The sequence below is a fragment of the Oncorhynchus kisutch genome, linkage group LG8 (assembly GCF_002021735.2).
Source record: "Oncorhynchus kisutch isolate 150728-3 linkage group LG8, Okis_V2, whole genome shotgun sequence".
NCBI classification, from domain to species: domain Eukaryota; kingdom Metazoa; phylum Chordata; class Actinopteri; order Salmoniformes; family Salmonidae; genus Oncorhynchus; species Oncorhynchus kisutch.
In genome coordinates, this window is record NC_034181.2 from 27,593,079 (window position 1) to 27,609,470 (window position 16,392).

Here is a 16,392-nt window from a genome sequence, read left to right on the forward strand (position 1 = left end):
ATTGATAGGGAGCCATCCTTCATCAATCCCTTAGCTTTAGGAACACAATCAGTTGTGCGTCAGCCTTGCGCTTTAAGGAAGTGTAAATGCAGCATTCTGTCTCCATGGGAGCCTCCTTTGAGGATTCTGTGTCCAGGAGGAAAAATTGAAATATTAATTTGGTCGACACGTCAATGTGCATTTTGTGTGATAGGTTACATCATTCGTGGTTCCATTTCAGGTATTTGACCTCTAAATAGTAGCTCATTACACAAAACCTGGGCACGACTGTCATGATTAACACGCACATTAACGATAAAAGATGACAAAAGCATACACATCCAATCACGCACGTACGCACGCCACGCACACACACACACAGGAACGCGCACCATATCGACAGACACGCCAGTGAACAGGGGAGATACATTCATTTGATGCCAATGCAGCAGTTGGTCGCTTGTCTCTGTTTTTGGATCGTTTCATCTAAATTATCAGCTGTGCCTTCTTAAGTCGTGAAGAGCAGAATATGCTCATTCTGGAGCACGTGGAAATCTATCTGTAGATACGGGGCTGCTGAGTTAGCGTGCCTCTCCAAGGCTTTGGTGAGCGCAAGGAGTCAGTCGTATTGGTGCATCGGCTGGAGACGAGTAAGAGGTGCGGATAGAATAACTGTACAGCCTGAAGATCCGTAAGAAAGCAATAATGGGCTCGTTAATGTTGACATAATTCAAACAGTGAGTGAGATTATGTCCCTGTGGAAATTCCGAGGACGGACTTTGCGCTCCCTCCTAGGGGACGAGGGCGCGGGGGGTTGTTCCCCAGAAGATTAGCATACGTTTCTCCCCTATGGAATGCGGAGACGTTGCGAAAACCCCCTCCCCGGTATTGAATCTTGGAGTGATTGATTTTTCTTAGGACTATTAAACGAAATAATCTCAAGTGACGTTATTTGTGTTTCGATGTGAGAGAGATTGGATAACAGCAAACATAACCATCAATGAATTTAAAAACATTGACGACAGATGACTGTTTCGACCTTTTCTTTACCTAATTATAAGGTTTAGCAAATCTACATTTTTGGGCCGCAGCAAGCAAAAAGTGTTCAACGTAAAAATAACTGTTGGCTTTGATCTGTGTCGGAACAGCAGCAGCAGCAATATTTCCTGGAAACAAGACCGCTGCTAGGATAATCTTTGTTGAGTTGCAAATTGGTTTGGTCGCTGTCCATGGTGCTGATGTTCCAGGAATGGTGGAGACGCTAAGTATCGCTGTTATCGGAGCTCCCGGAGTCGGGAAACTTCCATAATCCGTCAATTTATTTATAATGACTTCTCAGAGGTTTACACTCCAACCCGAACCAGGTATGTGTACAGACCCTCTGTCATTTTGAACGGTAACATGTACGACCTGAAGATTTTGGATGTCCCGCCAATTTCGTCATTCCCCTCAAGCTCGAACCAGGTAAGATAGAAAGTGACTTTCTATTTGGGTTTTTCACTTATAAGAAAGATACTAGCATTCTCTTATTGGGCTCAAAATATATCCTAGGCTTTAATGGTATAATTTCGAGATGTGGTAAGTGTTTGCCTCATTGTCTTTAACTTACCTTTAGGTTATCAGAACCTATTTGGCCTCTCGCTAATAGTTAGAGCCCTGGAAAATTACCATCGCGCGCTTCTTCAAAAGACATCCGTTGCATTTTTTTCTTAATCAGATGCCCCTTAGAGCAGTAGTTTCTATGGAGACCTGATGTATTACTTCAGTGGTAAGCCTAGAATATAGGCTACTTTATGTATTTGGTGTTTTAAAAACACACGCACGCAAGCACACACACACTATCTATCTCTCTCTCTCTCTGGGCTCCTCACTGCATTATATTGCCACCCTCAGGCAAAAGGAGGGATGTTTATGTCATGTTGAATTGATCCATATGTTCTGCCTCTATGACTCCATAAGTAAGTCATGGTTGAACTTACTGCTGCTAAAAACACAGCAGGCTCCAACATATGACCAATGCATTAAATGAGTAAAAACCAAAATGGAGATTCTCTTAGTGACCTACATTAAGCTGTATCTCCATAGACATGCCCTGGCAAGAGCAGCTAATGTCAGATGAAACACCATCCAGTAGTTGCAGCTTTTTCCACTGACAGCCAGTGGTTTGATCAATTCAATCTATTTTCTCAAAGCTGTTCTACTTTCAGACAGCACTTGCACCAGTCTCCTGCTCTCTCTGTATCTCCTTGTCCTCACCTTAAGTGAGTGACAGACACACATGCACATATTAGTGTGTGTGTGTGCATACATGCTTGTATTCATGCTTAAGGGTGTTTCTGAATGTCCAATGACACCCTCACATACCAATCTTGACCTCCTCCACCGGTCCACAGGAAGCATGTCTGTTGTTCCCTCCCTGGACCTGGCTGCTGGGGCTCCAGATGGGGTTCTCCAAGGTTACTATGGAGCTGGCTGGGAGAGCTGGCTGGGACTGGCTTGAAACACAGATATTACTGATAGTTGCCAGGCTTTTGTCATTGGCCGAGGGAACGCGTTGCGGCCTTTCGGCTCCATTGCAACTGTTTTTTGGACAGGTGTGGTGCCACTGAGAAATTGAGATCAGGCCATGGAGGAGAGATCAGGCCATGCAGCCAAACAGAAAGCCCTCTGAATTCAAAGTGGGCATGCACTGTGCTTCCTGTAAACAGAAGATCCAACTGAAGAGTAGACAGCCTCAACCCAGCCATGCACCGCCAGACAGAGCCAGCAGGAATGTAGTGGAGAATTCAGGATTCTAGCCATTTACAGGAGAGAGAAAGAAAAGAGGAGAATATGACAACTGTCTCTTAGTATGTGTTAAAAGGTCTGCAGTGTGCTTCATTGTCTCCAATCTGTGGAGCGGAGCACCTCAACACAATCAATCTGATTTTCTTTGCTTTTTCTTCAGCTAAATGCCTCTTAGCCATCATTAGAGCAGTCTGGCAAGTGCAAACAGCAGGGAAGAAGACAGAGTGATCACATTATAGATCTGCAAGGTGTGTTTGGTGTCTGTGTACATACGTACATCCCCAGACACCTCGTCACATAAAGTGTAAATTGCACATCTGGTTCCTCTGATTCCTACATAGATAATGCTGCATGAGCATTGTGCTTTCCTTTCACACATTACAGCACCATGATTCATTATGTCTGCATATAGATTAGTTATTATCTTTCACAGTTGAATATTTAAATGGAGGAATTTCTGGCCTTGGTTGAATGGTAGAATATGTACATAACAGCCTCAACCTCTTCAGACAGCAGTTTAAGATATCGGCATACGTATCTAACCAACACCTCTACGTAGTACATTTATGTATTTAGCAATGCTCGTTTCCAGAGCAACTTACAGTAGTGAGTGCATACATTTTCATATTTTCATACTGGTCCACCCGTGGGAATCGAACCCACAACCCTTGCGTTGCAAGCACCATGCTACTACCACTGAGCCAAACAGGACCAGGGAATCATTAGTTGAGTGCAACAAGAGCACTGCTATCAGGCAGATTTGTCATGGTTCATTTCCTCAGGAATGGCTCTGAGAGCAGAAGCCTTAGTATCTCTTACTCTTGTCCTCTGTGTTCTGTTCTGTAGCCCAGCCTCTGAACCACGCTATCTGGTCTTCCTTTACTGGCTGTGACAGGGGTGGTGAGGCATTCCCGCTCTCCACTCCGAGCGAGCGCTCTCCTCTTTTACTTCCATATTTAATGAGCCAGGAGGCCCATGGTGGTCTGCAGAGGGGAGGCTGTCTGGACCAACATCACAGGACAGAGCGCTCTGGAACAAGAACAGACCCAGGGACCCGATTTGAGATTTACTCTCATTTTATTTGGAGTTGATTGGATTAAAGCACAGTGCCCTGCTGAAGGCCTTGAGGGAATAGAGCGACTAATAGAGAGGAGAGTGGAGCTGCTGCAGCCTATTAGATAGGTTAGAAAGAGTCTAATGGCCACCATAGAAATCCAGATTCACTAAATGCGGTTCCTCTTCCCCCACATGGTACCTGGGGAGGAAGATGGTGAATAAAGTGATGTGCGTCAGTATGTCTCCATGTTTATGGAAGGGGCCCAGGTTTCTGTTAGGTAAGTGCATGCAATAAAGGACGTAGTACTTGTACTTTGGCTCTGGTCCATCATTTAGACTCAGGATGTTTACCTGTTTAGGTCTCTTTAGGCAGGCAGGGCAGACGACACTTCATTATTTAACTTTGGGGATGGTAACAATCATTGATGTTCTGGCGGGGCTGCTGTCTGTTTTAATTTGTTGCTGTTTGCATTCCCAGAGCATCTGTCACAGTTTATCGATAGGATGTGATGACAGATGGACTTAATTAAGCCTTACAGTGGATCCCATTCAGATTTATTCATCTTCTGATATTGTATCATATCACCATGACTTCCACACATAATGCTCTATCACTCTCTCTCTCGTCTCGCTCTCGTGTCTCTCTCTCTGTTTCTATTTGCTTCTCTCTCTCCTACTATGATAATGTATACTAATTTTATTAGATACACCATCCCGTTCGCTCCTACAGACAGTGAGTTTGCTATATAAAGCAGGCAGACAGGCATCGAGGCATTAAATTACTGTTTGCAACTTTGAGTGTGGTATGATCGTCTTTGCTAGGCGCGTCGGTTCCAGTATCTCAGAAACGTCCAGCCTCCTGGGATTTTCACGCACGACAGTGTCTAGGGTTTACAGAGAAAGGTGTGACAAACAAAAAACTCCAGCCACCCTAGCCATAGACTGTTCTCTCTGCTACTGCGCGGGTATCGGAGCACCAAGTCCTTGTCCAAAAGGCATCTTAACAGCTTCTACCTCCAAGCCATAAGACTCCTGAACAGCTAATCAAATGGCAACCCGGAATGGCAAATAACAGCAGAGCACAACTGGTGTGCAGAACGGCCTCTACAAATGCACAACCCATCCTGGTCACGGATGGGCTATTGCAGCAGATGACCCCCCGGGTTCAACTCCTATCAGCTAAAAACAAGAAGAAGCGGCTCCAGTGGGAACTCGATCACCAATACTGGACAAACTGAGGAGTGGAAATACATTGCCTTATCCGACCCGGTACTAGATGCGTGTACCTAATAAACTGGCAACTGAGTGTATATAGAGTACAATGTATCTATTTTACTGTTCATTACATCAGATGAATCAGAAATGTTGTCTTTCTTCTGGATATGCTCTCTTGGCCCTTTGTCAGCCTCTGCAGATAGGCTCTGTCACACAGACTAGCAGAGCAGGTGATGTGTGTGTATTAAAAGGCCTGCACTATCATCAGAGTACGGCAGCTGGAGGACACAACAGATCAATGCCATCTTAAACCCTAATAAACCCCGCAAACACTCACAGATGTAATGTGGGTCTGTCTCCCTTGTGAACAGTACCTCAATGAGTCCTGAGAAGCTCAATCCCAAAGGGACAGAATAGTGTCTGAGGTATGTCTTCAGGTATAACCCTTCATGACCATGCTCTCTTCTCTCTGGATGAACTGTGATTGGACACCATTACTGTCTTTGGGTGCAATGGGATGCCAGCTCCCTCACATCCTGGTACAAGAGTGACCAAGGACCTGGGTTGTCAGGGAAACCTGCTCTGTTTGGCACTTGAAGGGAGCAGGCTAAGCTGCGAGTTTTAATAGTTTTCAAAGAGCCAACTGGAGAACACATAAACACACACACCTGTGCACGCACACACATACACGCACACTCGCACGCACAATTTCCATGTGTGGTTACTTTATATAGCTCCTTTCCACGTCCTCTTTTCTCTCTTTCTCTGTTGTTCTCTTCTCTGTCCTACAGGTGTGAGAAGGTGGAATAGTGAGTTTACAAGCCGCAGTGTTGCCATCGTTTCTGTGTACAGAGCTCCACCTCCACATAAAAAATAGTACTTGGATGACAAAGAGATATGAGCCGAGGATGCAACCTCTATTTTTAGCCCACAGAGAGATGGGGGTGCATTTAACACACCTACTGTAGATAGTGAGGGATGTGATCATGTGTACTGCTTAAACAGTAAAGAGAGTTAATAATCTGGAAATAGGAATTGATGGATAGAAAATGGGGGGGGGGGGGGGGGCAGAAAAAAACTGAGGCAGAAAGAGGACAGATGGTAGAGGAATGCTGATGATCTGTCTTCTATGGTCACTACCCCCCCCCCCCCCCTAACTTCCCCTGGAAAACTATTGAATAAACCCACAGGGAGAAAAGGCAATAACAGCAACAATGTATAGAACTGAATCTCCCTACGTACATTCTTTTCACTGTCAACCCTTCTTCCTCCTCATTCTCTCACTCTCTCCCACCTTTGTGTGTAATGATCTCGGTGCCACATTGCTTGCCTCCGTGGCTGATCGCCCTCATTATGTTTCAGACCTACTGTATGTGTGAGACTCTCCCTCCCTCCCTCTCTCTCTCTCTCACACACACAAACGCAGTGATGCCAAAAATCCCTCAAATTAAATAAAGGCTATTATTCCTTGTCGACATGGGTATGTTACCATTGTCATCATTACAGCTCATGTTGATCCCTATCTACTCTCAGATTCTGCCCCATTACAGCATCCGACTCCCCACCAAAATGACTTATTAACAAACTCCCTGTTTAGACTTATCTACAGAATAAATACATTTAGATTACTCCTCCAGTGTTGTCCTGTTGATTCTCATTACTGCAATGACATTCAGCTCTTCTTGCCGTATTGATTTCTCACTCTGTTCAGAATGCTGGTGTTGGAGGTGAGTGAAGGAGAATGCTTGTGCCCTCTGCCACCTCGCCCACTCTTCCACCCACTGCCTGTCAGCCTGGTGGGGCTCAGGCCAGGGCTTATGTTCACACCCTGTTGGTCCTTCCATCGCTCTACCCTTCCCTCCCACTTCCTTCCTGTCCATCCACCTGCTGCTCTTTAATCTCTCCGCTTCTCTCTCTCTCTCTCTCTCGGTTTTCTCCTTCCATCCATCCCTCCCCAATCACTCTCTTGACTTTCTCTCTCCCTCCCCCTCTTTCTCCATCTCTCCTTCTCCCTCCCCCAGCTAACAGAACCACTTTTAGATTAAACTCAAGCAGGTAGAGCTGGTGACATAGAGAGAGAGAGTGAAATTGCGTAGAGTGAAATACACTACCGTTCAAAAGTTTGGGGTCACTTAGAAATGTCCTTGTTTTTGAAAGAAAAGCAAATTTTTTTGTCCATTAAAATAACATCAAATTGATCAGAAATATAATGTAGACATTGTTAATGTTGTAAATTACTTTTGTTGCTGGAAACAGATGATTTTTTATGGAATATCTACATAGGCGAACAGAGGCCCATTATCAGCAACCATCACTCCTGTGTTCAAATGGCACGTTGTGTTAGCTAAGTTTATAATTTTAAAAGGCTAATTGATCATTAGAAAACCCTTTTGCAATTGGGTTAAAGAAGCAATTAAACTGGCCTTTACACTGGTTTAGTATCTGGGGCATCAGCATTTGTGGGTTCGATTACAGACTCAAAATGGCCAGAAACAAAGAACTTTCTTCTGACACTCATCATTCTATTCTTGTTCTGACAAATCAAGGCTATTCCATGCGAGAAATTGCTAAGAAACTGAAGATCTCATACAACGCTGTGTACAACTCCCTTCACAGAACAGAGCAAACTGGCCCTAACCCGAATAGAAGAGGAGTGGGAGGCCCCGGTGCACAACTGAGAAAGAGGACAAGTACAGTGGGGCAAAAAAGTATTTAGTCAGCCACCAATTGTGCAAGTTCTCCCACTTAAAAAGATGAGAGAGGCCTGTAATTTTCATCATAGGTACACTTCAACTATGACAGAGAAAATGAAAAAGAAAATCCAGAAAATCACATTGTAGGATTTTTAATGAATTTATTAGCAAATTATGGTGGAAAATAAGTATTTGGTCAATAACAAAAGTTTATCTCAATACTTTGTTATATACCCTTTGTTGGCAATGACAGAGGTCAAACGTTTTCTGTAAGTCTTCACAAGGTTTTCACACACTGTTGCTAGTATTTTTGGCCCATTCCTCCATTCAGATCTCCTCTAGAGCAGTGATGTTTTGGGGCTGTTGCTGGGCAACATGGACTTTCAACTCCCTCCAAAGATTTTCTATGGGGTTGAGATCTGGAGACTGGCTAGGCCACTCCAGGACCTTGAAATGCTTCTTACGAAGCCACTCCTTCGTTGCCCTGGTGGTGTGTTTGGGATCATTGTCATGCTGAAAGACCCAGCCACGTTTCATCTTCAATGCCCTTGCTGATGGAAGGAGGTTTTCATCAAAATCTCACGATACATGACCCCATTCATTCTTTACTTTACACGGATCAGTCGTCCTGGTCCCTTTGCAGAAAAACAGCCCCAAAGCATTAGGTTTCCACCCCCATGCTTCACAGTAGGTATGGTGTTCTTTGGATGTAATTCAGCATTCTTTGTCCTCCAAACACGACGAGTTGAGTTTTTACCAAAAAGTTCTCTTTTTGGTTTCATCTGACCATATGACATTCTCCCAATCTTCTTCTGGATCATCCAAATGCCCTCTAGCAAACTTCAGACGGGCCTGGACATGTACTGGCTTAAGCAGGGGGACACATCTGGCACTGCAGGATTTGAATCCCTGGCGGCGTAGTGTGTTACTGATGGTAGGCTTTGTTACTTTGGTCCCAGATCTCTGCAGGTCATTCACTAGGTCCCCCCGTGTGGTTCTGGGATTTTTGCTCACCGTTCTTGTGATCATTTTGACCCCACGGGGTGAGATCTTGCGTGGAGCCCCAGATCGAGGGAGATTATCAGTGGTCTTGTATGTCTTCCATTTCCTAATAATTGCTCCCACAGTTGATTTCTTCAAACCAAGCGGCTTACCTATTGCAGATTCAGTCTTCCCAGCCTGGTGCATGTCTACAATTTTGTTTCTGGTGTCCTTTGACAGCTTTGACACCTTCCACTCCTCTTCTATTCTGGTTAGAGCCAGTTTGCTCTGTTCTGTGAAGGGAGTTGTGCACAGCGTTGTTTGAGAAACAGACGCCTCACATGTCCTCAACTGGCAGCTTCATTAAATAGTATTCACAAAACATCAGTCTCAACCTCAACAGTGAAGAGGCGACTCCGGGATGCTGGCCTTCTAGGCAGAGTTGCAAAGAAAAGCCATATCTCAGACTGGCCAATAAAAATGAAAGATTAAGATGGGAAAAATAACACAGACACTGGACAGAGAAGTGGCCAGCACTCTCAATGGATCTCAACCTTATTGAGCTGTTGTGGGAGCAGCTTGACCGTATGGTATGTAAGAAGTGCCCATCAAGCCAATCCAACTTGTGGGAGGTGCTTCAGGAAGCATGGGGTGAAATCTCTTCAGATTATCTCAACAAATTGACAGCTAGAATGACAAAGGTCTGCAAGACTGTAATTGCTACAAATGGAGGATTCTTTGAAGAAAGCAAAGTTTGAAGGACACAATTATTCTTTGAATCAAACATCATTATTTACAACCTTTTCAACGTCTTAACTATATTTCCTATTCATTTTGCAACTCATTTCATGTATGTTTTCATGGAAAACAAGGACATTTCTAAGTGATCCCAAACTTTTGAACTGTAGTGTTGGCCTTTAAGACAACTTTGAGTCAGTCAGACTGAAGCCATAAAACATGTTGTCTGACTCACGTTTAGTGCATAATGCAGGTCCAGTACAGTTCTCTGGGCAACACAAGGCTGAGGTCAGAAACAGAGAAACAGAGCACTGGCAGAGGGCCAGTCTCCTGTCAAGCGTAAGACTTGGAACACATCAGTCCCACAGCGCTACACTGTTCAGCCCTGCTGTACGCAATGACGGGAGGGCAAACAGCTGACAGATGAATGGTAATGATTTGCTAACAATAATTAAAAACACACACACACACTCTCTCGCTGTCGTCTCTTCAGTTTACATCTGATTCCACACCAAAATGACTTATTGACAAGTTCCCTGTTTAGACTTATCTACAGAATAAATACATTTAGATTACTCCTCCAGTGTTGTCCTGTTGATTCTCATTACTGCAATGACATTCAGCTCTTCTTGCCGTATTGATTTCTCACTCTGTTCAGAATGCTGGTGTTGGAGGTGAGTGAAGGAGAATGTTTGTGCCCTCTGCCACCTCGCCCACTCCTCCACCCACTGCCTGTCAGCCTGGTGGGGCTCAGGCCAGGGCTTATGTTCACACCCTGTTGGTCCTTCCATCGCTCTACCCTTCCCTCCCACTTCCTTCCTGTCCATCCACCTGCTGCTCTTTAATCTCTCTGCTTTTCTCTCTCTGCTTTCTCCCTCCCTCCCTCCCTCCCTCCCTCCCTCCCCAATAACCCTCTTCCCTTTTTCTCTCCCTCCCCCAGCTAACAGAACTCCTTATAGATTCAGCTCACGTAGGTAGAGCTGACGACATAGAGAGTGAGAGAGAGAGTGAGCGAGGGAAAGTGTGTGTGAGAGAAAATCAGAGAGCGGGAGGGAGGAGATTGGGTCACTGTGTCATGGCTGAAGCAATTACCCTAATGGCTGTAGCAAATCACTCCCATTGTGTTGTGTGTTTTAATTATTGTTAGCAAGTCATTACCATTCATCTGTCAGCTGTTTGCCCTCCCGTCATTGCGTACAGCAGGGCTGAACAGTGTAGCGCTGTGGGACTGATGTGTTCCAAGTGTTACGCTTGACAGGAGACTGGCCCTCTGCCAGTGCTCTGTTTCTCTGTTTCTGACCTCAGCCATGTGTAGCCCAGAGAACTGTACTGGACCTGCATTATCCACACGCCAGGTAGAGTCAGACAACGAATTCCTTCTTAACTGACTTTCCTAGTTAAATAAAGGTTCAATTCAAATTCAAATTACACCTGGGCTATCAATCTGACTGACTCAAAGTTGTCTTAAAAATCTATTTGACTCTACGCTATTTCAATTTCAACCGAAATGAAGAGGACAAAACTTCCTGACAGCTTTTGAATAATTGGATGTGATCTGTGGCTACCTCTGTTTCAGAAACCTGCTAAAAGAACTCCTGTCCTCACAAGCCTCACTGTTTTATGGGAGATATAGGAGCAGAATACATGCCATTTGAAGATATATTGGGTCTTGAAATATAAATAATTTAAAATTCTGTTTCACTTGTCAAGTCAGTGACAAGTGAAACAATATGTCTTCGATATCCTTCTTATTTTTGGATCTTTGTGCGTCTGTAGTGGGTGAGTGATGTCTGTCTCTCTCTCTGTCAGGAGTGGCTGGACCTACGCTGCAGAGGGGTGCGTAATGCCAACGCGTACATCCTGGTCTATGACATCTGCTGTGTGGAGAGCTTTGAGTACGTCAAGATGATCCGCCAGCAGATCATGGAGCACAGGTAAGGGAAAACCACAACACAGTGACAAATATGGACCAATTAGGTAAAACACCTGTGGAGAGACCCATAAATGGCCACAGAAGACCAGCAGTCATGTACTGTATGTAAGAGAGAAAAAGGACAAAAGTCATCTGTCATTCTGACTGCAGGTCTCTGCACCTGCATTCATTTGCATATTGATAGGGTAATGAATGGCCCTCATTTGTTGAGCTCTAAAGAGGTTCACATCTTTGCAGCTCTGTGACGTGACCTGCCTTTAAACCGCAGTGCACCATCACTTTCACATGTACTAGTCTTTCCCCTCCTGAGCTGCAGGTGTGAAAAGCTAGATGACCTGCCAGGCTGTCCTGATCTGTCCTGGATAGTCTGACTGGCTGTCCTGATCTGTCCTGGATAGTCTGACTGGCTGTCCTGATCTGTCCTGGATAGTCTGACTGGCTGTCCTGATCTGTCCTGGATAGTCTGACTGGCTGTCCTGATCTGTCCTGGATAGTCTGACTGGCTGTCCTGATCTGTCCTGGATAGTCTGACTGGCTGTCCTGATCTGTCCTGGATAGTCTGACTGGCTGTCCTGATCTGTCCTGGATAGTCTGACTGGCTGTCCTGATCTGTCCTGGATAGTCTGACTGGCTGTCCTGATCTGTCCTGGATAGTCTGACTGGCTGTCCTGATCTGTCCTGGATAGTCTGACTGTCTGTCTGGCTGACTGGATGACCTGCCAGGCTGTCCTGATCTGTCCTGGATAGTCTGACTGGCTAGCAAGCTGTCTGACTGTCTGTCTGGCTGACTGGATGACCTGCCAGGCTGTCCTGATCTGTCCTGGATAGTCTGACTGGCTAGCTAGCTGACTGGCTGTATTGCTGATTGGCTGGTTGACTGGGTGACTGGATGACTGACTGGCTGACTGACTGTCTGGTTGATTGACACAGGGACATGGTGAGAGAGATGGGGAAGATGGATGGATGAGTTTCCTGGTGAATAAATCGGAATAATGGAGTAGGGGACATCCAGGTGCAGGTTATTGGGATTTGTGTGGGCTAGAAGGATGGGAGATGCCTGGGAGGAATTGCCCCTGTCTTTCTTCTGCTGCTTACTCAACCCACTCCAAAACAAACACGCACATACTGCACACTCTCTCACACCCGCAAACATTCTCCCTCACCCAGAATCCCTGCGCTGTCAGTTTTTTGGCTGTGTTTTCTTTCTGCCCAAAGCCCATAGCTGCCTTCCTTTGATGTAATGAAGACTCTGACAGCTCATACAAACACACACACATACTCTTCTAAACCGCTGCTCCAGAGACCTTCAGGCCTGGATGGGTATTTCAGAGGGTAGCAGATGCCTGTTTGGTGTTGGGATTAATGGGGTTGGTTTTATGTCACCCCACAGCCTCATTACAAATTTGAATTTGTACAAGTAGCAGTACAAGTAGCTAGTTCGGACTGTGTTTATATGGAAGTGTTAAGTTATGTCCAGCAGAAGATATAATCACATCTCAATTAGATGCAGGTTAATCTTGGATATATACATCCTGAAGTGAAATTGAGCATTTTTTGTAGGTCAAGGTGTTTCACTAGTGTCCATTTCCCTTTGTATTCTGATTTGGTTTTAAACATGGTATTTTTATGAATCTGTTTGTGTTTAGGGGAGGGGGGTATTTATATGTATGTGTGTATGTCTGTGTTCTTTCTTGAATCATTGCATTTGCAACTCAACCTGCTAGCAGCGAATCTGATCTTATTGTATACAATAGCGTTACAGTCGGCCTCACTTGAGTCATCACTGCTTTAGCCCAGCTCGCAGCCTGCCATACAGCTTCACAATCCAATGTGCTGTAAGAAACATTTCCCTCCACATTTAGTCTCTGTCAATACAGGGTGTGGAGGGAGGCCCCTAGGGCCCCAAAGCTCTGATCCACCCCCACACACCTCCAACACAGTCAGAGGAATCAGAACACACACATCACATTGTTTTATAGTGGCATTTACACACACCACACACACACACACACACACACACGCTGTGGCTGTGGGTAGACACTACACAAGCCCCGACATGTACAGAAACACTCATACTGTAGAAGCCTCACACACAAACACCCATTGACCTCTCTGGAAGAAGAGGGGGAGGGGGAGGGGGAGGGGGAGGGGGAGGGGGAGAAGGATCACTTACTCACAGACCAGGAGACTCTTCATCATTGCAGTCACCTTTAAATCTGTATTTATACACAGGATGTGTGGAGAATAGGGATTATGTGACTGGGATTTCTTTGTAGCTGTTGGATCACATGTTTGTTAGCTAATCACATTGCAATTATTTTTCACCTTTATCCCTGTGCTCTCTCTCTCTCTGTTCCTTCCCCCCTCTTCTGTCTTCCCTCTCCATCCCTCTCCCTGTCCCTGTAGGGAGGGTAGCAGCAGTGAGGTTCCCATCCTTGTGGTGGGCAGTAAAAGAGACCTGCAGCGCCAGCGCTTCACGCCTCGCAGGGCCGTCTCTGTGCTGGTCAAGAAGACCTGGAAGTGTGGCTATGTGGAGTGCTCTGCCAAGTTCAACTGGCATGTGGTCCTGCTCTTCAAAGAGCTGCTGGGCATCGCTGTAGGGCGTGGCATGAAACAGAACCACACCCCTGGGATCCGCCTACAAGGGGCGCTGCAGAGGAACCGCTGTACTGTCATGTGACCCAGTGGACTCCCTCCGGTGTAGGGTGAAGTTGCCCCAGTTTTGCAGTTTTCCCACTAATGATAAAGGTTAGGATTGAGGGAGGGGAAGCTGATCCTAGATCTATAACTAGGGGAAACTTCACCCCGGAGCACTTCCTTCCCTCCTATGTCAGAGCCGTAGGAACCTCAGTCACACCTCAGGGGGAATGGTTATACAGAGAAGACTTCGATCTAAATGGCTGGAAAACACCCCGAGGCCTCCTGCTTTACTGAGCTCATTTTCATATGAGGTTTATCTGACTCGGATCCTGTAGCTACTAGGACTGACATTGGTCCCTGTACTAGACGTGCATCTTTATCACCTATCACAACACGCCAGTTCTATCACAATGTTCCCATTGAGAGGAAGGAGGAAGAGGAGGAGGATGAAGAAGAGGTTTTGTCAATGGATTTTGAGGAGTAGAACATCTACTTCCACAGCTCTGGTCACAGGTCACCCAATCAATTAGCACCACACCACCAGCTGTGGCTCTGAGCTCCCCAGATTGCAAGGCAACAGCTCATACATATGCTGATGGTTGTCTGCTGGGTTGAGAGCTTGTGGACTGTGTGCATCTAGTGGGAATAAGTATCATTACTGACACGACTAGGTATTCTCTCCATATTAGCTTAGTCTCATACATGTGAGTGGAAAGAATGCAACTTCTTTAAAAGTTTTCCTTTAAAAAAAACTTGAGGCAGTGTCATGTGAGGTAGATAAATGCCCTGGCTGTCATACTTGAAATTGCATTATTCTAAGATCGATGCACCATAGGAAAGGCTATGTTACAGGGGTTGTGTGGTAAATGTGGGTGAGTCAACAAGATGGATGGCTTACTCTTGGTTTAGTACATCCACTTCCTCTTTAAGGGGTAGCAGCACCAGAAACCACAGCTCTCCAAAATGCCCCCTAAACAGTAAACCAATCCATTTCTTGTTCAGGAATTGTCCTTGTACTCCAGGTAAACAAACATTCACTGATTGGAGGTGCTGGTACAAAATTATAGTGCTGTCACTCCCTCTTCTCAGTTAAAGTCTATTGTTTAGAGGGGGATGTGAGGTTATCTTGCATCAGAAAAACACTGCTGTCGCTATCATGATGAAGGACTTTAATCCTCCCGTCTTCCTCAGTCTGTGTGCTTCTGATGAATACATTATATCAATGGTGCTCTGGTGCCTGCAGGAAGCTAGAGGGGATGTCTGGCACAGATATTGAATGTGATGCAGGGATAGTATGCAGGGGGTGTGGTTTTAAAATGCTTGTAAGGTTAAGCCCAGGTTGATGGGCAGGGTTAGTGAAACAGAAGGCCAATGGAAGGAGAATAGAAAGAAGTAGAGACTATATTATGGGCAATAAAGCTGCAGAGCACCTTGACCAGCACGACAAGTTGTATCCAACCACAGACACCCTCTACAAGTCTAGAATGCCTCACATAGAATGTATTAAACCTCCCTGCTCTAGGATATACCCAGACCACCACACACACGAGAGCATACACCCCCAGAGCATTCCAATATATTAGCATCCTACCAAACAAACAGAAGACTTTCTGGAAATATCAAAGCAGTGTCTGAATTGTGCAAGATATTTATATTGTTTGAGAATGTGGTAAACATGTGATTGCAGACACCCTGTGACAATGTTTGCACTGAAAATGAGTACCTGTATTGTACGTATGTATGTGCATCATTGATTTGCATGTTGTTGCTGCCAAGCCAGCAGGTCAGGGGTTAATTGCACTGGTGTGATTGTGTAGCTGTAATTTATTTACCTGTGTGTACTGTATATGGTTAATATTGGAGACTATCAAAAGCAGGTGAGAGGTGTGTGTGTGTGTGCGCGCGCACAGGCTCCATTTTACTGAAATGATAGTTAGACAGATTTCTTAAAGAGAAAGATTATGTAGCATCTGAGATTAATGGTAATTTATCGAGTAACATGAATGGCCATCCATTTAAATTAGACTGTTTGTGTGAGTGTGTCATGTTCCAACATCAAGGGCTAAATTTTCTAACAGAAACATCACTTTTTTTTCAATAGTAGGTGTTAGCGGTTTTGTTTTTGACAATGGTCAAATTAAACGTGTTGCCCACAATAACCGGCCTTCTTGTCTCTTAGTCAGTATTTTTTCATTCACTTCATTATTCATACACTAATAATAGTTCATTATGATTATCCCTCATCTCAATGACTCAGTTGTTGCCCAGAACACTGCCACTAGTGATACCACTCCTCATTCCCGGAGGTGATTCCACACGTCACATAAATGTGGCAATGTCGCCACCGTGTGGAATAAAGGTGTTATAATA

General features: G+C 45.1%; 1 protein-coding gene across 1 annotated transcript; it reads left to right on the forward strand.

Moving 5' to 3' along the window:
• The first annotated feature begins 1,061 nt into the window (after positions 1-1,061).
• Positions 1,062-16,186, forward strand: LOC109895126 (ras-like protein family member 10B). Its single transcript, XM_074933823.1, is given in 4 exon segments — positions 1,062-1,277; positions 1,280-1,443; positions 11,259-11,383; positions 13,789-16,186. Coding segments are annotated over 4 exon segments (612 nt in total). The 5' UTR covers positions 1,062-1,228; the 3' UTR covers positions 14,063-16,186.
• The last annotated feature ends 206 nt before the right edge of the window (positions 16,187-16,392 follow it).